The sequence below is a fragment of the Miscanthus floridulus genome, chromosome 6 (assembly GCF_019320115.1).
Source record: "Miscanthus floridulus cultivar M001 chromosome 6, ASM1932011v1, whole genome shotgun sequence".
Taxonomy (NCBI): domain Eukaryota; kingdom Viridiplantae; phylum Streptophyta; class Magnoliopsida; order Poales; family Poaceae; genus Miscanthus; species Miscanthus floridulus.
This window is the reverse complement of record NC_089585.1, coordinates 19364927-19387288: the sequence shown is the minus strand read 5'-3', so window position 1 is coordinate 19387288 and position 22362 is coordinate 19364927. Positions and strand designations below refer to the sequence as shown.

General features: G+C 46.1%; 3 protein-coding genes across 3 annotated transcripts; all 3 read right to left on the bottom strand.

The window, feature by feature from the left end:
- Positions 1 to 8259: 8259 nt before the first annotated feature.
- On the bottom strand, positions 8260 to 10779 carry LOC136457791 (uncharacterized protein At2g39795, mitochondrial-like). The gene is made up of 3 exons (XM_066457799.1): positions 10472 to 10779; positions 8792 to 9180; positions 8260 to 8685 (listed from the first exon to the last, which is right to left on the bottom strand). The coding sequence occupies exons 1-3, from the start codon at positions 10709 to 10711 to the stop codon at positions 8526 to 8528; spliced, it is 789 nt and encodes a 262-aa protein (XP_066313896.1). The 5' UTR covers positions 10712 to 10779; the 3' UTR covers positions 8260 to 8525.
- A 1049-nt stretch (positions 10780 to 11828) lies between these two features.
- On the bottom strand, positions 11829 to 15467 carry LOC136461806 (uncharacterized protein At2g39795, mitochondrial-like). Its single transcript, XM_066461116.1, has 3 exons — positions 14193 to 15467; positions 12454 to 12839; positions 11829 to 12360 (listed from the first exon to the last, which is right to left on the bottom strand). Exons 1-3 carry the CDS (start codon positions 14463 to 14465, stop codon positions 12201 to 12203), a joined length of 819 nt encoding a protein of 272 aa, XP_066317213.1. The 5' UTR covers positions 14466 to 15467; the 3' UTR covers positions 11829 to 12200.
- Positions 15468 to 16758: 1291 nt separating this feature from the next.
- Positions 16759 to 21146, bottom strand: LOC136461805 (probable pectin methylesterase CGR2). Its single transcript, XM_066461115.1, has 8 exons — positions 20839 to 21146; positions 20493 to 20678; positions 20366 to 20405; positions 19882 to 19923; positions 18682 to 19050; positions 17817 to 17872; positions 17067 to 17215; positions 16759 to 16981 (listed from the first exon to the last, which is right to left on the bottom strand). Exons 2-8 carry the CDS (start codon positions 20613 to 20615, stop codon positions 16930 to 16932), a joined length of 831 nt encoding a protein of 276 aa, XP_066317212.1. The 5' UTR covers positions 20616 to 20678; positions 20839 to 21146; the 3' UTR covers positions 16759 to 16929.
- Between the last annotated feature and the right edge of the window lie 1216 nt (positions 21147 to 22362).

Sequence of the window (22362 nt, the reverse complement as noted above, 5' to 3'; positions counted from 1 at the left end):
TCAAATACTACAACTTTGCTTTAGTGACCATCGCCATGCAAAGTCTCTAGCACATAGTTCAAACTTGGTCAAACATACTACATTCAAATGATGGTATACACTTAAACTTTGGCTTAGTGACCAAATTACCCTTAACCATGAATATTAAAGTTGTTCATAATGATCTTCTAAACATGTTTAAGCTATTTGTAAGGTTACACACTCATTTCATGCATTGGTCACACATAGAGCTATCTAGGTCCACATGAATAGCATCACTTAAGTACTTGATTAGTCAAAATGATCTTCATGAACATTGTTCCACTAGTCATCATAAGTGTAGCTAATATGTTTTAGTAACTCACATCCATCACTTACATATATTCACTCATGATCATATGCATATATACAGGGAAACATGAAATAACAAGCAATGCTACAAATGTTTCAAACACATGTTTTAATTGTAAAAGCTTAAATATGAATGCTTGATGCTCATGCTCATGCAATGCAAGTCAATTTATGCAAGGCTAACACCTAAGGTGTTACAAATAGCCTAATAAAAATTTCTACAACAGCACTTAATAAAATAGTTAGACAATTAAGAGGCGAAGCAAGTGTTGCGCTAGCCTACTCAAAATGCAAACCACCTACCACAATTCTAGTTTAGATAGTATCTATTCACACAATAGCTATGACACTACACTATGTTAGTGTGCTCTCAAAGGCTAACTAAAGAGCCACACCAACCAAGCAAGCAAGCTCTCACAACTAGCTACACTAAAGAGCTTAACAACTAGTTTGCGGTAATGTAAAGAGAGTGAGCAATTAGATTATACCGCCGTGTGGATGAAGGAACCAATCAATCACAAGGATGAATAACAATGAAGACCAATCACCTTAGAATCAATGATGAACACGATGATTTTTTTACCGAGGTTCACTTGCTTGCCGGCAAGCTAGTCCTCGTTGTGGCGATTCACTCACTTGGAGGTTCACGCGCTAATTGGCTTCACACGCCAAACCAACAATAGGGTGCCGCACAACCAACACAAGATGAGGATCACACAAGCCATGAGCAATCCACTAGAGTACCTTTTGGCTCTCCGTCGGGGAAAGGTCAAGAACCCCTCACAATCACCATGATCGGAGCCGGAGACAATCACCACCCTCCGCTCGATGATCCTCGCTGCTCCAAGCCATCTAGGTGGCGGCAACCACCAAGAGTAACAAGCGAAACCCGTAGCGAAACACGAACACCAAGTGCCTCTAGATGCAAACACTCAAGCAATGCACTTGGATTCTCTCCCAATCTCACAAAGATGATGAATCAATGATGGAGATGAGTGGGAGGGCTTTGGCTAAGCTCACAAGGTTGCTATGTCAATGAAAATGGTCAAAGGTGTGAGCTTCAATAGGCCATGTGGCTTAAATAGAAGCCCCCACGAAATAGAACCATTATACCCCTTCACTGGGCACAACGCGGGGTGATCGGACGCTCCGGTCCGATCGACCGGACGCTGGCCCTCAGCGTCCGGTCACGTGATTCACGCCACGTGTCCCCTACTTCAAATACTGTTCATCAGATTCCAATGGTCATCTATTGACCAGACACAGCGCACAAATTGACCAGACACTCAGCCTCTAGCGTTCGGTTGTTTCCAGTAAGGTTCCATAAACGATTTTCTTTGACCGGACACGTCCGGTCATGCTTGACTGGACCCTAACAGCGTTTGGTCACTTAGTCACTTCCTTCTACGCTGTCCGACAACAGGACCAGACCCTGGACCTCAGCATCTGGTCAGTCCATGACCCAACGTCTGGTCAATTGACCAACACTAGTGTCTTTGCTGTTACAACTGACCGGACGCGCCGGTTCCTCAGAGACCAGCGTCCGGTCACCTTGTGACTAGTGAGACTAACTCCTTTTCACCTCTAACTTCTTCACCCTTACTCAAATGTGTCAACCACCAAGTGTATCACCTTGTGCACATGTGTTAACATATTTTTACAAACATTTTCAAGGGTGTTAGCACTCCACTAGATACTAAATGCATGTGCAATGAGTTAGAGCATCTAGTGGCACTTTGATAACCGCATTCCGATACGAATTTCACCCCTCTTAATAGTATGGCTATCAAACCTAAATGTGATCACACTCTCTAAGTGTCTTGATCACCAAAACAAAATAGCTTCTACAATTTATACCTTTGCCTTGAGCTTTTTGTTTTTCTGTTTCTTTTTTTCAAGTCCAAGCACTTGATCATCACCATAGCATCACCATCATCATGTCATGATCTTCATTTGTTTCACCACTTGGAATGTGCTACCTATGTCATGATAACTTGATAAACTAGGTTAACACTTAGGGTTTCATCAATTTAACAAAACCAAACTAGAGCTTTCAGCCCCATCAACATCCGGCCACTGTCGAAAAAGTACAGGTCAGTCACACTCTAAAAAACTCAATAGCAAGATCAAAAAGAAACAAAGAAATGCATACCGGGATGTAAGCGACACGACTCTAAAACCCTAACCCAACGTCAATGGGCCCACAGGGCGAGGACCGCTCCCGAGCCGTGACCCACGCCCCTCACTTCAACCGAGGGCAGAGTCGACCCAACCGGCTCTTGCTCAGCCCGCAAATCACCACGACCTTCGGCTCAGGGCCCACCGACCAGAGCAGCTGGCGAGGCATCCTCCCGCTGTGAGTCATGCACTAGCGCCGGCCTTGACGACCTGTGGGTGCAAGCCCGCTCCTCTGACCACCTAGCTTGCTCCGTCATGCCCACGGTAGGCGGGGACGAGGCCGGTGACACCTCAGAAGGGCACGGTGACCGCATCCGATTCACCTCTCATTCACCGATGGCGTCCACGCTCACAGCACGCTTCCTTTGCGTGGGAACATCGCCATGCCTCTCTGCCTCCTGCTCGCTGCCAGCGGATGCGGCCGTAGGATCACAATGCTCCACCGAGGTCACAATGACCTCCTGGCTTTCCTCCTCCTCAGATAAGATCATGTCATCCCCCACCTTAGTGGGGTCCTCTGACTCAAGCTCTGAGTCAACGTCGCTCCTATTTTCCCTGACCCGCACGCGCTGGGCAATCTCCTTCTCCTTCTCATGCTTCCGCCGAGCCTCCTTGACTTTCTTCTTCTTCTTGGCATCCGCCGCCTCCTTCAGGGCGGCTTGCAAAGCCGCGCCCTCTGGCCCCTTCGGAAGGTGCGGCCGAGACTTGTAAACCCCAAGTCCCTACGAAACAGGTGGCTCAATCAAAAAAATGGGAAATAAAAGGGTAAAAGAACATGGAGTAAAGAGAAGAGAGCATACCAGTTTAGACACCATCATGGAGTTGAGAGGTCCGGGCTATCCATCAAGGGTCTCTCTAGGCCTCAGTTGCAGCACCTGGTCAAGGCGACTCCAGACCTCGTCGTTCGGTAGCTCCTTTGGTGACACACGGTCAGGGTTCGTCGGGCCATTGTACTTCCACATCGGCCGCGTCCTCTCCGCTAGCGGAGCGACCCGATGGCGGAAGAGGGTATGAAACACCCGCACCCTGTCAAGGCCATGCTGCATGAGCTTCTAGAGCTCCCCCTCAATAATCTTCACCTTCTTCTTCTGCCGGCTGGCGGGGCCCCACGACCAGCTCTCTAGCTTCTCCGGCCTCCCACCAATGAAAGGCGGGAACGACACCTCCACCGGGTTCCTGATATAGAACCATTCCCTATGCCACCCCCAATTGGAATCATAGGGGGTGTACATGGGGTACGAGCCCGCCGCACTCGGTTTCTTCTATAGCATGAAGCCCCCCACCTGTGTGATCATGAGCGGCTTCCCCTCTAACAAAGCTTGCCTAGAGAACATCTACTGAAAGAAGTCCACGTGCGGCTCCATCCCAAGGAAGGCCTCGCACACGGTGACAAAGCCGGTGATATGCAGCACCCTAGTCGGATTAAGGTGCTGCAGCTCCAGACCCCACTCATTGAGGAGACCGCGTAGGAACCAGTGCGTAGGGTATCCTAACCCGTGCTCATGGAAGGCGAGGAAGGAAATAACCTTGCTGGCCCAAGGTTGCGGGAAATCCTCCCTCCTAGGAGCCCTCCAGTGCGCCACCTCCTTTGGCGGCAGAAACCCCTTCTCGGCGAAGGCATCCAGCACCGACTCCCTCATGACAGATGACCTCCAGCTCGACATTTCGCTCCGGGTTCGTGAATGGATCTGTGAGTTTCTCTCCTCTCCCTTGCTCTCCCCTTTTCTCTCCTAGGAACCGCCACGTCACTCAGACGCTCTTGGCGAGAAGGAAGAAAGAGAAGAGACGATAGATGAGGAATGGGCAAAAGAATGAGGTGAAAAGCCTCTCCCTTCCCCTACTTAAAGAAAGAGGCACAACAGTTAGGAAGGGTACGGCGATTAGGGAAAGGCAAAACGACAGGGGTGAAAACCCCTCTCCCTTCCCTCATTCAATGTGGATGGGAAACGACGGGACACGCCCTGACCGATGGGATGTACCCTACCTGATAGAACGGCGCCTGGTCAGACAGGACGTGGCCTGGTATGGCCCACAACTACCGCACGATCGGGCATGAGAAACAAAGCGCCACCACGCGCAGGCGGCCCTCCACCTTCCCAGGCGGGACTTGGAAAGGCCCAACTATGGGATCTCCGCCTAGGAGAGACCATCGAGCTTCCTGAGTCAATTGGATGGCTCAGGAAAACGCCGAGAGACAGGTAAGGAGCGAAGGGATGCCCCATGTGGGCCATGCCGACTCTGTCACGAACGACGAGTGCGAATCTCGGTCGGACATTTCTGATTAGAGCTCTTCAAACCCCGTCACTCGAGTCACCAAGGTAACATTACTAACCCCCACTATTTCTTTATATAATCATTAATTCATCTATACACGCATTCATTCATTTCATACATCTGAGGCATCGCATATGCAGTTAAATGCATCACAACACTCCGTGTTGCGTCACGAAGCGGCAGTTGCCTCATTCAACATGAGCAACAACCGACGAGGGTTCAAAGGTCAGCCCATGAAGGGCTCGAGGCCGCCTCGCATCAAACAGAGCTAGGGGGGAAAACGCAGATGACCCTCGAGCGGCCCTTGCCCAGTCTGCCCCGAAGCAGACAGGGTCATCTCAGCCTTCTTGTTTGATCCTAAACCTCTGCCAAACCCATAGAATCTCCATCGAGGGGAGGCCAGCGGGCCACCTAGGTCAGTCTCCGGAACGACCCAGTCATCTACCGGGTTGCAGGTTAAGGAGCAGTGGAATGTCACATGAGGGCTATGTCGACCCCGTCATGAACGATGGACCCGGATTTCACTCGATCATACCCGTTAGCGAGCTCACCGAGCGCGTCACTTGAGCCTGAGCCATCGAGGCAAGCGACATTAGCTTAGCCCCTCCGGTTGCGAGAAATCGTGGACGAGGTAACACACAAAACTCAACCGACCCCTACCAAGCCCAATAGGGCTCAGGGGCTCAAGACACCTAAACTGCCTTGGCTATGCACGATGGGTACGCGAGTCCACCTCGCCTGGTCCCTCGGCTGCGCTCGACGCCAGGATCCATGAGCTCCGTCTCACTCGATCCCTAAACAAATGCCTCGGCTACACACGACGGGTCCATGAGTCCACCTCGCCCGGTCCCTCGGCTGCGCCCGACGCTAGGATCCACGAGCTCTGTCTCACTCGATCCCTAAACAAATGCCTCGGCTACGCACGATGGATCCATGAGTCCGCCTTGCCCGATCCCTCGGCTGCGCCCGACGCCAGGATCCACGAGCTCTGTCTCGCTCGATCCCTAAACAAATGTCTCGATTGTGCACGATGAATCCGAGTGATCCCTTGGCTACGCCCAATGCCAGGATCCATGAGCTTTGTCTCACCCGATCCCTAAACAAATGCCTCGGCTACGCACGATGGGTCCACGAGTCCATCTCGCCCAATCCCTCGACTGCGCCCGACACAAGGATCCGCGAGCTCTGTCTCGCCCAATCCCTAAAAACCGCCTTGGCTGCGCACGACACCTTGGTTGATGACTCTATCTCGACTAAAATACATGCCCACTAACAAAACCCCCTAGACGATCTTGCCCGAATCGCCCGGGGGCTCGAGGGCTACACCCGCGGGTGCGCTCACGCGCACCCGCTGATAAAACAAAACTTTCCCCGCTGGCAACACGAAACCCCCCTAGACGATTCTACCCGAATCGTCCGGGGGCTCGGGGGCTACACCCGTGGATGCGCTCGCGCGCACCCACCATCAAGACAAAAAAATCCCCCAGACGATTCTACCTGAATCGCCCGGGGGCTCACGGGCTCCTATCGGGTTCATAAACCCAGGGTCCCTCTTAAACCGGCTTCCCAACAAAGGCTCGGCTCAGCAGATGACCTTGTGAACGACGCGCAAACTCATGGGCCGGCCCAAATACTTAAACAATAGGCCAGAAGAGCGATCCAATCTCCGACCGGAAGGCCTGGCCAAAGAGGAACGGTGTCCGCTTTCGACTTCGACCGCCTCTCCGACCGGAAGGCCTCGCTAAGGAGGAACAGCGCTCGCTTCTGACCCCGGCCCGCCTCCGGACAGCCTCTCCGACCGGAAGGCCTAGCCAAACACCACTTCTGACTCTAACCCGCGTCTCCGATCGGGGATGTGTCGAACCCTTGCTTACAGCTCCTCTCCGACTGGCGCAATCAGAGCCGACTCGGACCAACCGACCGGGGACGCCCGCTCGGTAAGGACCAAGAAACGGACGGAGAAAGTAAGGCAGGACACTCAAGTCAACCGCAATTCCAAGGACCGTACCCTGTGCACCTACAGGACAGTACCCTACAACCTTCCTGGCATGACAGAACCCAAGCAGTATTGTAGGCACCGACATTTTCCCTATAGTGTTGTGGGCGCTATCAACTCCCATACCAGACAAACATGGTAAGGCTCCCTCCACATGCCTCTGGGTATCAACAGTGTTGTAGGCGCCGGCATTTACCGTACCAGGCGAATATAGTAAAACCCCTACATGTCTTTAGGCATCAACAGTATGGCAGACACCGACGTCTGCCATACCAGAAGAAGACGTGACCTCCCACATGCATCTGACATTAACAGTGTTATGGACGCCTACAATCATTTTGTACCCGACGGCGTGGGCAACAAGACTTAGCATACGTACACTCTCTCCCTCTCACTTGTAAGGCCATCCCCTTCATCTATAAAAGAGGATGCGCTCTCTCCCAACAGATAAATCGATCAAGTTCCCTAGCACACAACAGCAGAACCACTAGGTTCAAACCTCGAGCACACGCTCAAACACTTAGCGCATAGCGGAGCTCCCGTCACTCTCGACCCTTTCGACCGGAGTCTGACCGGACCTCTTGTACCCCCCATCTTTCTCCTTCTGTTTGTAACCCCACAGCAAACTTCGAGCACCTGAGCTCAGGAATAAAGTCACCGACCGATTCAAACTGGACGTATGGCACGTTGCCTGAACCAGTATAAACCCTGTGTCATTGAGTGCTATGCCACCTCCGATTACAACGTACAACAAAACTATAAATATTTACGTGTTGGTTATTTTCTACACTGATAAGTTGGTATGGTTGCTTTAATATCAGATTGCAAAATACGATGGACTGACACACTAGTTGCAGATAAAACAAGAACCAAAGATATCCAACATTAACAAATTTCATATCTACTTATGGATCACATAGCAAAAAAAAAGGTAGCTTCAAATCGATGCCCTTTTGGTGGTTAGTAAGCGCGTACTACAAACACTAACATACTTCGGTATTGATGAGATCACTCGTGAAGAAGTATCTATTTGGATTACTCTAGTCTTGAACTCTTGATGAGATCACTCGTGGAGGATGTCTATTCAAAGCGTGAAGTGTCCATTTAAAAAGACATCTTGAAGAGATGTCTATTCAAAGCGATACCTATTTCATACCATATGTAGTAGTTCCGTTTTTTTCTTTCCAAAACTTAGTTAAGTTAGAGATGTTTGACTTAGAATAGATAAAGTGTACATGCATTAGACATTTGACTTGTACTTGTTACATTATTTTTCAAAAATGGAGGGCGTATTAATCAACTAGTAGACGTGCCAACGCATGCATTAGACAAGCATTAGGCCAGCACGCGTATTGACGTTTTCAGGTCACGCAAATTCACCTGAATCACACATGTACGAACCCACAGTGAACACGCATTCGCATTACGTGCTGAGTTCTGCTCGGCAATCACACGGTGTCAATCACGCGGGCACCACCCCCTCACCAAAATTTCATGTCTGACATTAGAGAGCAGAGAAACAGGATTTCCAATCCTACTTAACCTTTCCAAAACATACTGGTTCCAACTTGCAGATGAACCGGTCGTTATCATACCACTAAAACCATAGCCAAGAAAACGAACTTAAGAAGCTCATGTAAGTGCACAAGCATCTTTCATATTTATCTAAAATGAGAAATCCTGAGCTCTAATCTCAATGTGCAAAGAACATTTTATGCCTGGGAATTGATAGCGATTGTGTAGATCTCTACTGCTTGAAGTAATCCTTCAGCTTCCTCAGCCAGAGCAGGTACTCACGGCTGTCCTTGTTGATCATGTACTCGTGCAAGAAGTTTGTGGTCATGGGTGAAATGCCACGCAGCTCCAGGTACTTGTGGAATGCCCTCTGCAGGTTCTCATCAAGGTCACTGCACATACAAGAAAATGTCGATTGTCAACGCCAAAAAACTATTTGCTGAAGCATTTGAACACTCGAAGAACGAAAAATGAGTTAGCTTAGGTATTTCTTCTTACTTGAAATCAGGACCCTCATATGCAATCATGTCATGTTCATCATCCCCTGAGGGCTGTGTCACGGACAAGGAGTCGATGAGGACCTCGTCAGGATAGGCAGTGCAGGTGAATTCAAGGACCGGACCATCACCCTTGGAGATAGTGACTGTGAGAGGAACGCTGGACTGTTCGGGCTTCTGGCCTTCGTCTTCCTCATTGTCATCTCCCTCCTTGTCCTCACCCTCGTCCTCACCATCACGGTCATGATCAGGCTCATCTCCAGTGACGAGGCTGGGCATGTGAGCCACAACCTCAATCTGCTCACCCTGATATGTTCTTTTAAGGGTAACTACATTCGTCCCCTTCTCGTCGCTGATTTTGAAAGGGATGTTATCTGGAATCTCCCCAACCTGTTTTGAAATGAACTGATGAGAGCCTAACCACAAAACAAATCTACTAAAATGAAAAGGCAGACAAGGCAATGTTCTCTACAAAAGATAATAACAGGCTGATTGAACCCCAACACATTTGCCATCATGTGGCATTCACACAGGGTGGTTCACACATCAATCTCCAATTCATCTTTGGTTACTAGAAATCATATATGGCTGAACTAAACCACTAAGGAATTGCATTCCAAAGGCTGACTCCTCTTCTATCCTACTATGTAGCTATTAGAAATCACAAAAAAAAAGTATCAATCAAACAAAAACAAAAGTATCATAAGCATTCTAAAGTACTCCCTCCATTCCAAATTGAAAATAGTTATTGTTTAATAGATACATAGTTTTTGTTATGTATCTAGACAGAGCATATAGATAGGTGCACAGCAAAAGTTGTGTACCTAGAAAAGCCAAATGACTTACAATTTGAAAAGGAGGGAGTATTATAAATGGGCAAAGTGGAAACTAATTTATCTATTTTTATGCTCCCTTGCAACCAGAGAGTAACACAGCAGCATGGACGCTTTAGATTGAAACCACAACGCCAACCACATTGCTCATACTGATACACAACCACTCCAAGCAGTGGCAAGCATGCATCAGCTTCCTTAAACAAAAACCCAGTATAAAAACAAATTATAGTAATAAAGGGCAAGAGGCAGTTGAATCAAAAGACAACAGGCAGTCAAGGAAGTGAAGTGACAGGAAAAAAAATCTTTTATTCGGATGAGGTCCAACTGTCCACGTGTATAAAACACTACAGGATGGGTATATATTATATAGTCACTGAATAAACAAAGGCATCGAAATCAATTAAAATCATAAGGGCATTTAAGAAGAACATATTATGTGTGTCAAAAGTATGACCAATTTGAAGATGGAAACCATCATGTCACATCCCAAAATTCTGCCTCAATGCAGAAGAACTGCAGGCACTGAGTATAGTGGAAACAGGAGTACAGGATTACGCTATCAATCGCAGAATGAGCATATAGATTTGACCAAAAAATAGAAACACAACAATACTACCTAAGGTCCTCCTGTTTGGAGGATACATCAGATTCCAATTCACAGCAGGTACAACAGAATAAATGACAGATCATCAAATAATCTACCTAACAGGCCATAAATATGCTCGATCGCGTGTCTGAATTTACAGTGACAATGGATCCGGGTGTAACAAACAAGGATTGATTTTTTACTCAAGATCGCAAAATAGATATGCACACATTATAGATATGGAAATCTGCTCGTTTACCTCGCAGTCCTCGGCGTACTTGATCTCGGAGTCGATGACGCTGAGTAGCTCGGCGTCGGAGCTGGGTCTCGTCGCGGGGGCCGAGGAGAATGGCATCGCGCGGGGCTTCGGCCGCGCCACGGCGGCAGCAAGGGGCCGGAGCAGGGCGGCGCTGCGGTGGGACCCCGAGGAGGCGGAGGCGCGGAGGAGGATGGGCACGGAGGAGGCCGCGGCGCGGCGGGCGGCGGCGAAGAGGGCCATGGCGAAGGAGGCGGCGGCGTATGATGCCCTACTAGGGTTTTCTGGGTTTTAGGGGTCGGGAGTCGGGACTTTTGTAAGGGCGTGAGGAGGCTTAAGAAGAAGCGGTGGTGGGACCCATCTGTCGGTTTGATCTCTAGTCTCCCATTCCATGATTTACGCCCAAGCTGGGAAACAAGATAGAACTTGGTGGTGTGTGTGTGTGTGGTGGGGGTGGGGGGGAGGGGGAGTGCCGGAGGCTTCTACATGAGTGGGGTCTGAGAAAGGAAAAAACCGAGATAAGGCTTCACCTTGTAAAATCTGCGGAGAGGTTGCTTCAAACCCGTGACCTGGTGACCCAGTGAGACAGGTCTCACCACTGCACCAGACCTGTTTCAAAAAAAAAATTAACATCTTAAAAAATCAGTCTTTAATTAAAAAAATCTATGAATAAATTGAAGTTTTTAGAGTCCAAAGTATGTCTGGTTTCTGTCAAGTGCCAATCAAAAGAAGTCGTCACAGTTATCGTGTGTACGTGTACAGGTTTTTTAACAACGCATTTTACTGCATTTCGAACTTGTATGACCTCGAAAACCAGAAGTAGAAGTATATAGGCTCAAGTTCACCACACTATTCAAACAAAACAGATATCTAAAGCAAGATTTAGAATGCCCTCGTTTCTGTACAACGACAGGCTCATCACACTGTCGCAGCCACCAGAATTCCACAACATACATCCAGATTTTTTTTTTTTGAAAGGAGATTACCTCTGCTTTTAAGAAAAGTTTTACAGCTGGGGATACCGGTTAACACTCACGCATTACAGCAACAGCAACCCTTGCTAAACAACAAGAAAACAGGTAAAAACAACTAACGTAGACACTAAGGCCTTGTTCACTTTGTAATTTTTTTTTTTTTTTGAACCCGATGAATAGTACCATTTTCGTCTTATTTGACAAATATTGTCCAATCGTGGACCAACTAGGCTCAAAAGATTCATCTCATGATTTCGAACTAAACTGTGTAATTAGTTATTTTTTTTACCTACATTTAATACTCCATGCAAGCGGCTAAAAATTGATGTGATGGAGAGAGAGTAAAAAAACTTGGAATTTGGATGGCATCTAAACAAGGCCTAAATAAAGGATAACGCTCTTCAGAGCACACGCCTAAGAGAACATGAAGAGCACATTGCCCTGTTCGCTTGGCTTATAAGCCGTATTTTTTCAGCCAACGAACACTATTTTTCTCTCACAACAAATCAGCCAACGATACTTTCAGCCATGGCTTATCAGCCAAGAGAACAGGAAGAGCACATTGCCCTGTATCGTAATACCTAATAGCCACCACTAAACATTACTGGAAATCTACTTGCTCCTGTTTTGCCAGCTGATACAGATACATTGAGGCAGATACAATTCTCGTGTAACCGTAGTATTCCTGTAACGCTGTAATGTAACACATACTAAGGCTAGGCTACCAAAACAATTTTGCCAAATCGCGCTGCTGTTCCTCACTGCTTGACAAAATTCTTCAGCTTTGTCATCCACCGGACGTACTCCTGAGCCTGCTTAGTCACCATGTAATCATGCATATAGTTGGTAGCCGACAGTGTTACCCCCCTTTGCTCCAAGTATTTGAACAGGCCTTTCTGAACATTCACAGGGAGCTCGCTGCAATACAAACGAAACAGCAAGTGAGTGGATTAGTAGCTAGCATTTCATTATTACAGGACCCAAATGGATGCCAAAACTGATATTGCTTACGTGAACTCAGGGCCCTCATAGGGGAACTTCTCTTCTCCATCATCGTCTGTTTTCTCTACTATTAGCATATCGTCAATGGTGATCTCCTCACGAAAGGCTGTGCATGCGAACTCAAGCTTTGGGCCAGAGTCTTTGGAAACTACCACCTTAAGAGAAATGCTGCTATCCCCGGCACTCTCATCATCTTCTTCTGCTTCTTCATCATCCTTGGCAGAACTCTCACCATCACCCTCACCATCCTCATCATCAAATTCAGGGCCTCCTTCTAAATTAGGCATGCTGACAGTAACCTCAATCTTCTCGTCCTTGTAGTCCCTTCTCAAAATAACCACGCTCATACCATTTTCGTCAACTATTTCAAATGGGAAGTTGTCTGGAACAGGTTCCTGACAAAAGATGGAAATAATGAATATAGCTAAGCTAACAACCTTATATATTTGCAAAATCAAGGACTCAAAGTAGGGTGGAACCAGAAGAGTGAATTTTATGTTAAATGTCAAATGTTGCTGAAAGTAACATCTGCCCAAAGTCTTTTCAGGACTGTGCATCACCAGATAATCAATCAACCTCAATGTCAGTTTGAACATTGCTCTCACGTGGAGCCTCAAAGTAGTTCAAAACTTGAAGCCGAATTCTCGACAGAATCAATCATTGGTCTTTGGTCCCACTAATTTTGAAGTTACAGTCCCTAAAGATCATTAGAATAATTGGGTGATTTGATGTCAGCTGAATGATTGCAGCTGTTCAGAAGAAAAATGATAAAAAAAATATGTGGGCTTCTTTTGCATTATATAATGAAGAGGCAACATGGTATCGAGCCAGTCTCATTCAAAGAAGTACCAGCAGCATGCTTTATTGGTCATGTATATGTTCATGAAACGCAGGAAAAGAAAATACCTAAGACAAGATGGTTTACTTATATAATTAGACTCTTCAGTGGATATTCATGTCAACATCCGAGAAAAAACAAATGCAAGAAAGTCAGGAATCTGGATGATTGAACACAGTGAATGACAGATGCAAGGAACAAAACAGCTCTGAACACCGACTGACTCGTATAGCATAATTGCAGTATGATTTCTACTAACAGAATATAGATACCATGACTGCAGAATTTTGATACCGAGTTGTGAAGATGGAAAACACGACATTGTTTAATCCACTACCACCAAACACAAAGAGGTACTAAAATTTCCTTTCAGGAGATAAACCTCCTCCATTTGTATAGTACATAAGCCACTAGAAAACTCTAGGTGCTCTTTTTTTTTTTGAACGAACACTCAAATCCTGTATGCAAAGTAGTATTGAGTGGTCAGATTACCAAAAAAAAATGGCTGTTAGACCAAAGTAGTATTGAGTGGTCAGATTACCAAAAAAAATGGCTGTTAGACCCTGTTGTGAATTGAGTTCTCTTTCCTAACACGCCAAATTATAGATGTATCTTCAAACTAGTGGTAAATTAGTAGCTAGCACGAGTATTGAGCTCAGTGAGCAGAAGGCGATAAATTCATACCTATCAATCGCAAAGACATTCATAACACATGACAAATTTCAGTAAAGACCGTCTCTCTCCATCACAGATTCGTCTCTAATACGGCTCAATACAATTCTAGTACTCGCGAAATCCCCACTACTTTGATGAGGGGAATACTGAATACATTTGCGGTTTGCCACATAATTCGAGTATTCGACAGGAATTGAACAATTCAAGTTGCAAAGCACGAGGGAGTCACAGTCACCTGCTCGTCGCTGTCGAGGTACTCCTGCGCCTCCCTGATCTCGACGTCGAGGGCTCCGTCGAGGTTCCCAGCGCCGGACCCCTTCTTCTTCTTCCCCTTAGCCTTGCTCTCCAACACCACCGGCGCCGAGTTGGGGCCCTTCGCCGCGTGCAGCGGAGCTGAGAACAGTTTCCGGGGCTGCAGGCAGACGCACGCGCCGGCGCTACGTGCTGGGGACAGGATGGAGAGGAAGAGGGTAGCGGAGGCGGCGGCGGTCGCGGGGACGAAGGCCATGGCGGTGTCGAGGTGAGTGACGGAGGAGGGGATAAGACGAGGGAAGAGGGAGTAGAAGCCGAGTAGGGGTTTGCTTTGGGTTTTGGATTGGACGGCTTTATTGCTTGGGCAGAAGCAGAATGCGCACGGGCTGACGGTTTGTGTGGCCCACACGTCAGTGAGACAGTGACAGTACAAACACGTCAGGTAGAAGAACTTTGCTCGAAAGCCAAAAAAAAAATGTTGAGAATCTTTCAAGAAACTGAACAACTTTCGTATAGTAATTTATGAGAAATCAACTTCTGAAAGTTGAGCTTTTGGTCCTTATTAAGGAAAATGATTTGGGTCTTCGAAAGGTTTTATGGGAACCATGTATCTGTAGTTGGAATCGACGGGATGTTTCTTTCTCTTTATTTTCTTTTTCGTGTAGTGCTGCCAGCAGCTTCCATCAGGCATTCAGGCACAATCCGTCCATGCCAGTTTACTATTCAAATGATATATGCTGTGAACTTCTGATCAAGTTATGTATCGATTTGCAAAGCAGGAAAAGAGAAATTAAACAAAAAGTGCAGTCCTCAGATTAAAAAGACCAAGCAGTAGCAGAAGATCATACACAGGAGGACAAGAACCTCACAAAGCCTCGGCTAATTGATCTGATATATTGCAAATTGCTATCACAAGCATGTACATATCAATAGCAGTTTCATATTCGCCGTGTCCGAGGGCCCGCAATTTGGCAAGCACGGAAGCACCCGACCGATCACGTATATACAATGGCAGATGCAGAGGAGCCACCTTCACAAAGGCCTTTTCACGGTTGGTCCTCATCCATCCATCCCGTGCCTTTATTCCAAGGAGCAAAGGAGACGGAGAATTTCCAAGAAGCCAAGAACAAGAGGAAGAAGAATCAAGAATCAAGAAGGACTCACATACTCAACACGCAACTAAAGGAAGGAGCTCACGAGAATTCTTCTTCTTCGCACGCCTGACGCCTCGTATCGTTCCTGGTTTGGTCGAGCTCACCCGCGATCGTAGTAGCCGCGCGCCGCGGAGGAGAGGAAGCCCGGCACGTCGGCGGCGGCGGCGGCGGCGAGGCGGACGTAGTAGGGCGCTGGCGACTCCGGCGGCGACTCGTTGCGGAAGGGGTTGCCGATGGGCGTCTGCCCGCCGTTGGCGAGGTGGAGGATGGCCCGGTACAGGAACGGCAGCAGGCCCTCCATGATTCCGCTCAGTCGCCCACCAAACAACTCCAAAAGCAAGGCAACAGGCCAACGACTACTGTTCTGTTCCCCCCTGTGTTTGGTTAGCCTGGTGCAAGTGCAGCTGCGAGGGGTTTATAAAGGCGATTGATTAGCGAGACAGAGACGTGCTCTGGACTTTTTGACTAATCAATTTGATCAGAGGAAGTAGTGGAGAACAACTGGATTGAATACGGCGGCAAAGGCTGGGAAAGGGAAATGGTCAATCAGAGCATCTGGAAGAAGAGGAATGGATAATGTGCCTGGACGAGCTGGAGCTGGAGCGGTCAGGAAACTGATATTTATCAGGAGGCATAGGAATACAGGATGGAGTAGTTTAGGCAGTAGCCTGGAATATATATATATTTTGAACTTTAGCCTGGAATATTGAGCATGTTCGGAAGGCCGTATCGTATCGTGGATTATTTACTGCTGATTGGTTTGGTGTGAGAGAAAAACACTGTTTCTGTCTGGAAATTTACGATCGTTTACGAGCAAGCGAACAGGCTGATTGGTTGTGGGAACAGCTCAGTTGATGGGGACAAATGATTTTTTGGGTGGCGCCTGCTGCCTGCTCCCTGCTGGTGGAAAATCCGGTGTGCTCTGGGTTTCAGATTCTGGTCTGGGGGAGAGGACAGAGGAGGAAGACCAATCCAATGGGCTTCTGCTTGAAGAAATGAAAGGAGGGCCACAAAAAAGATGCATATAAGTGTACATCCCATATATGCAGGATTGCAGGTTGGGGACAAGGGACAAGGGACAAGTTACCTGACGTTAGGACAAATTCTAGTGATGTTTGTTATGCATCCATGCCTCTGTTCCTTTGTCCGTTAGGTGAAGCTTGCGTTTCAGACTTCACCTTAAAACTTATCATTGGGCCAATAAATTGAGGTTTAATCCGGAATTTGGTAGACCATCTTTCTCTCGTATCTGAAAGAACGGGTCAACTTGAAGCATCATCCAGCTTACTGAAAATGACATGCTACTATTTCCAGCTAGGTGCAGACAAGGAGCTAGCGGTCAAATAGCCCCCCTCCTGGATCATCAAGAGCTTAAGTACATTTCAAACTGCTCGGTGAACACCTGACACACCATGGGTAGCACAGTAGTACAACAGCGTAAAGTTCTTACATATATATCCCAGCGGGCTCCAATTTGCAATCATTGGTAACACATAATTTAATTTCCAGAATGAATTTCTAGCAACAAGTGTCGAAGCCTCTCTCTCTCTCTCTACATAAGCTAACCTATTGCTGATGGCTGGCGGGCTGTTTGTGTGACGATTCCTCCACATGAAAGCTGAGCAAGTCAACGGGGGGTAAGCAAAGATGTCGCTTACAAAACTGGTGTGACAACAATCCAAGGTGCTGTGGATGCGCATCACCTTGGCGAACTTAGGTGGAAGATCTGGCAATCTGGTTTGTATTTGTTCTCGGATGTAGCCTCTTCAAATTTCTTCAGTGGCCCTTCGTTCTCTGTCAAGCCAGTCTGGACGAAGTATCGTGTCCACCATGAAGAACTCCGCAATTTTGCCTGAAGACAAACGAGGTAGATTTTGTCAGTGAAAGAATCTAATTTGCTGGTCACGACAAATCTTCACCAAAAAAGATTATGGCGTTCAGAATGCACGGTATATTCCATTATGGCGTGTAACAAACAAATACTTGGATTAGACAATCAAAACAGCACAACCAACAGTCTCTGACCAACACCAAGTTACCAACCATCAATAGCACTAACAGTATCGTACTACGGTGTGGAACCAACAAAAAAAATACAGCCATAACACAACAAAACTGCTAAAGCAAAAGGCTCTAAACAATACCCGCCATCAATATTCAATGACACTGACAGATTTGGCAACATGTGTATCAAATTACGTCATAACACACCCTTAGTCAATATAATAGATCTAGTCTAATTTTGAGATGCCAAACATCCACACAGAAATATGTCATGTAAACAATATTACTAGAGCAGTAATTTCTAGACCATCAGTGTTTATACAATGTTGCTGTATCATGAACAGGAAATGCATAGAATAATAAGTTTGGCTTAGTAAATTGGACATCTTGTAGTTAAGTCATATGCAAAACAAATTTGCATGCTATCAATATAAACCATATATGCATACCGGTCTTCCAAATTTTGGTAGTTCTGAGACCTTAGCTTTTTGCTGACCTGGATTGCCTGTAAAGAAGAAATGAAACAAACATTTCTCAGATGATCTAAGCCATCCACGTATACCATAAAAAGTTATGTTTAAACATTTGGTAAATAATGGTATAAAGAGAACAGGAGTAGAGCATTATTCAGGGCCTAGGTGGATTGCCAACTTTGAATGACTACTCAAAAAGGAATATAGATCTGTTTGAGCAGAAAAGTTTCAACTCCAGTACCCAGCACAAGAGTTCAATCATGTACCTAAACTACCTACTCCAGAGACAACACATTAAAAGTTGATAGCACTTTGAACTCCAAGACGAAAGTATCATCTGAGGTTGCACTACCCCAGATTTAAATCTGTCATCTTAAGATAGAAACACATACTACTTTTAAGGTTCATCCTTGTATCATCTGATGTTGCACTATCACATATTTAAATCTGTTTATCTTATGATAGAAACACACACTTCTTTAAGGTTCATCCATATGATTTCTTTTTATTGTTTCCACTTGGAAAGAAAATCCAACCAGTTCAAGACACACAGCTAAGATACATAGAGTTCTTAATACAGTTAAAGAAAAACGTGGAAAAACAACAGCGAGAATATTTCAAGAAAAAGATGGTTTGTTTCAAATATAACAGCAACCAAAGGAATATAAACAATCATAGTATATTACCATTTGCTGATAGTAGAGAAGAACACATGGTCACTTATTAAAAAAGAAAAAAGCTCTTTTACCATACAAAGGTACAACAATTGGTATGCATAGGTCAAATGAGAGTTTTCCCAGAAAAAGAGAAGGCAGTATATATTTCAAGAAAAAACACGTACCAGCAAAAATAACAAGGCCATCTGTGGAAACCCTTGCTAAATCGGGAAGCGTTTTGTTCAGATACCTTGGGGTCAGATAATCTAAAGCATCTGACACAACAACAAGATTAAAAGAATCTGAACGGTATGGAAGGGGGGACTTAATATCAGACATACGGACAAAGCCCTTGCGCACGAGGCTTTTGCAAGTACTGTCAGTATCCTCCAAATCATAAGGCTCCACTCCCCAAGCTTCAACCTTTCCTTCTTTCAACAAATTAGAAACTACTGTACAACTATCAGGGCCTACATGGAGAACCTTTTGCATGGCATTGCCATATGCCTTTTTAAGATATGGGAGCGCCCGCATAACTTCTGATGTGCAAGAACCTGGATGCAGATGTAGATGGGAAAGTCTGAGATTAAGAGGAGAACAAAACTTCCCTCATCAACATGTTGGGAAAGAAAAATGTGAATATGACTAAAGAAATTAAATAATCATTCTACTATCCACTGCAATATTGGCCAACTCAACTTGCAGTTTGACTTGTATTGCGCTCATAATGACCAATTTCACAAATCATGTACCTAATGTACAAAATTAGCTACTAACCTTCCTGGTCATATGGGAGTAAAGAAAAGGGGTAAAAAAGGAATCCATTTTGTTTAGTTACCAAGAATCAGAGAACCAAATCATAGTGGCACAGTGGAGTTTCAGTGTCCAGGGGGGGGGGGGGGATCCTATTTATCATGAGGTTAATTACTGTTACTAGTACTAAATGCACTACTAGATATTTCATAGCCTACTGAAGAATACCAAACATCAAATCAGCTACAAAGGAAATAGGACAACTGCAGCAAAAGCGGAGGCAGAACAACATAAATGCAGGGTCTCAATAGGATATTGCTCTTAAGGATAAGCATACAGATTGTGTCTGAGATTTTAGGGTAACTGCACTACTAAACAATGCTAAGATAACAATAACATAGCCACGAGTAAGATATATTGTGATATTGAAGTAGCGTCTTAATTGCAAACTACAATAGCAAGTGCAACTTTGTAATCATAGAGAACAAAAAAAATATTTCAGGCTGCAAGTCTAATGACACATTAAAGAGCAAGTTTAAGGGAGAAATCAGAATTTTGGATGACTAAAGAAATAACATCAGCAGGTGATTTGCCACCTAAAAAGAGAAGTGGAAGGGAGGAAAAAAGTGTACCTTCAGACCTGGTCACAGCCTCTCTGCTTGTAACAGTTACACCTGGCCATTAAAGAAAGAGTCAAACAAGAAGTACAAGGAAACACCGATTGGTTTGTTTTTGGTCTTTTGGGACAAACCACAGTACATGCCAATAAGATAGAACAATCATAATTGATAGGTGCCAATTCAATACATACTGACTTTAAGTCAGTTTGCTTTCGAAGTTGCATGATAATACATATGCATTATTACTTTTCAACAAGCAACTAGCAATTGTGCATGGTTGGTGTGTCCCCACTCTCAAATGTTGTACTGACTACAAAACAGTTGATGAATTTGATTTAAAAAGTCGTAAACTCTTTCGCCACCCTACAGCAAATAACTTGATTTGTACATGTCACAAGCCATGTTCTATCGGCAAGTAGCAAGCACAGACTTTTCGTAATCCAACATAAATCAGGAAAATTGAGTGAGCAAGTCTAACCCAGAATCTTTAACCGACCTGAGCCGCTGTTGAAGTAGGAGATGAGAAGAATGACACCCTGCATGAGCACATAACACCATCAACATCCGGAAAATTACAACTAACAGCAGTAGCAGTTGGGTAACAGACAGAGAGCTAGAATTACCAGGACGACGAGGGCAATGGTGAGCACGGGAGGCGAGCGTGACTTGGGGTGGAACAGGCCGCCGACGGACGGCAAGGCCCCGTCCGACACCCGCCGGCTCGGGTTCACCGACCTTCTGGGCATCCTCCCCTCCCTCTCTCCCTAACCCGACCACCCAAGCTCTGTGTCTCTCCCCCCCTCGATCACCTGGTCACATGAACACAGCGTCGCTCAGAATATATTAGCCAAAATAAAATGGGAAATCTCACACAATGCCGCGGCACGGGATGCATCCGCAGCCCGCAAGGCCCCGCGTCGGCCGTAGATCGGAATCCCTTCTCGCGCGAGGTGGCGGCGGCGGCGGTACCTCTGGCAATGGGGGCGGCGCGGCGGCGGCGGTCGGAGACGAGGAGGAGGAACCCGGCGCTAGGGTTGCCGGATTGGGGGTGGATCTGAGGCGCGGAGGTGGGGCGGAGTGAGGCGGGGCGGAGTGGGGTGTGGTGGGGAGGGGCAGCCAGCGGGTGGCGATCCGGCGTGATAGGGACGGCACGGCACGGGCACGGGAATGGGATTAACTTCGCTGAAGCTCACACGCAGGGGAATAAAGAGCGTCCTGCTGTATGCGACGGTGGCAGATCAGCACGCCATTAGCGACCGAGATGAGGATTAGTGGAGCGCGGCCCGAATTCCGAGGGTGGGGTGGAGGAGATTTTGTTCGGGGATGTCGGTCGTCAACGTGTCGTGGCCTAAGTGACACTGACTGGTGGGCCCCCCGGTCTTTTCTATTTCCTTTTTGTGTGTTGGTTGCCGGCCCGGTAAGCCTGGGCGTTCGGGTTACCCGATATTTTCGGGTCGGGTAATTCGGGTAATTCAAAATTCGGGTAATGAAAATTGCTACCTGATATTACCTCCGAAAAAACACTACCCGCAAATTCGGGTACCCGATAATTCGGGTTCGGGTTCGGGTATTACCCGATATACCTAAATTTACAGAAAACAACAAACTACACTAAATTTCAATAGCGATCTATACATAATTTCAGCAGCAATTTGTATAGAATTTCAATAGCAATTTGTAGAGAATAATATATTACAGTCACTCATTCAAATAGAGAGAATTATATTCTAATAAAGTGATAAGTTAAATGGTTCAGCTAACAACACATGATAAATACAAAGACAAAAACAAATCTTTGGGTAGTTCGGGTAGTTTGGGTACCGGGGGATATTACCCGAATTACCCAAACTAATTTCGGGTAATCAAAATCGCTATCCGAATTTGGGATCGGGTACCTCGGGTTCGGGTAATTCGGGTAAAGGTAATGGGTATCAGGTATTTTGCCCAGGCTTACGGCCCGGGTGGGTTTCGGCCCAACCCCATCGTGCTCGTCCAGAATGTTGACTGCTCGTCACTGGTCAACGCACAAATGGCCATTCGTAAGCCTGCCATGGCATCATTGATCAGGTTTCGGTGTACCTAACACTTACATAGTTGCGGACTGATAAATTAAATAAAAAAAGTTGCACGCTAAAAAAAAAGAAAGAGAAAAGAAACGCAACCGAGTCAACATACCAATGTGCTAATGTTAGCGCTGTTTGTTTAGCTTATAAGCAGTACCTTTTCAGCTAACAAACAATATTTTTCTCTCAAAACAAATCAGTCAATAGTACTTTCAGCTATGGCTTATTAGTCAAGCAAACAGACCAGTAGAAGTCTCAGAGCCCTGCGTTAATGCATGAAATACGACCAACTAAAAAATCACCTATCTAATCTAAATCCAACCACCAATACTCATCCTCAACCATAGGATCGAATATCTTCTCCCTTATTGCACCTGTAGGATAGGAAATGTGTTTAACATTTGAGTTTAGATTCTAAACAATTGCATTT